The following is a 571-nucleotide window of genomic DNA, read 5'->3' on the forward strand; positions in this document are numbered from 1 at the left end:
ATATATATATATATATATATATATATATATATTATGTTAATATAAATTTATGTATGTGGAGATGTATTTATATTTATTTATTTGAAATATTGTTGGGATTTGGGAAATATGTGGAATTGTATAGAGAAAGCAGCACATGAAACAACCAGAAGCAACAGCAGCAACAGCAGCAGCAACAGCAGCAGCAGCAGCAGCAGCAACAGCAGCAGCAGCACAACCACCACCACCACCATAAACACCACCACGAGATCCACCACCACCATAACCACCATAAACACAACCACAACAACAACCACCACCACCACCATAACCACCACCACCACCATAACCACCACCACCACAACAACAACAACCACCACCACCCTAACCACCACCACCACCACCACCACCACCACGACAACAACCACCACTACTATGAATAGAAAAAAAGTTATAAGAGTGAAGAGATCTGACTTAGCGATGACGTCTCCTTTGTTATCCTGGAATTCTCTCAAGGAGACCAAAACGATATCTCCGGCATTAACCCAAACTCTTTTTCTCATTTTTCCGCGTATGTGACAAAGACGACGAA

At 41.5% G+C, this 571-nt stretch overlaps 1 protein-coding gene across 1 annotated transcript; it reads right to left on the reverse strand.

Annotated features, from left to right (window-relative positions):
* Positions 1-77: 77 nt before the first annotated feature.
* Positions 78-542, reverse strand: EMH_0100710 (eukaryotic translation initiation factor 1A, putative; the record flags this gene model as incomplete). Its single annotated transcript, XM_013494534.1, has 1 exon — positions 78-542. One exon carries the CDS (start codon positions 540-542, stop codon positions 78-80), a length of 465 nt encoding a protein of 154 aa, XP_013349988.1.
* Between the last annotated feature and the right edge of the window lie 29 nt (positions 543-571).

Source organism: Eimeria mitis, genomic scaffold (genome assembly GCF_000499745.2).
Source record: "Eimeria mitis Houghton genomic scaffold, Emh_scaff11923, whole genome shotgun sequence".
Lineage (NCBI taxonomy): Eukaryota > Apicomplexa > Conoidasida > Eucoccidiorida > Eimeriidae > Eimeria > Eimeria mitis.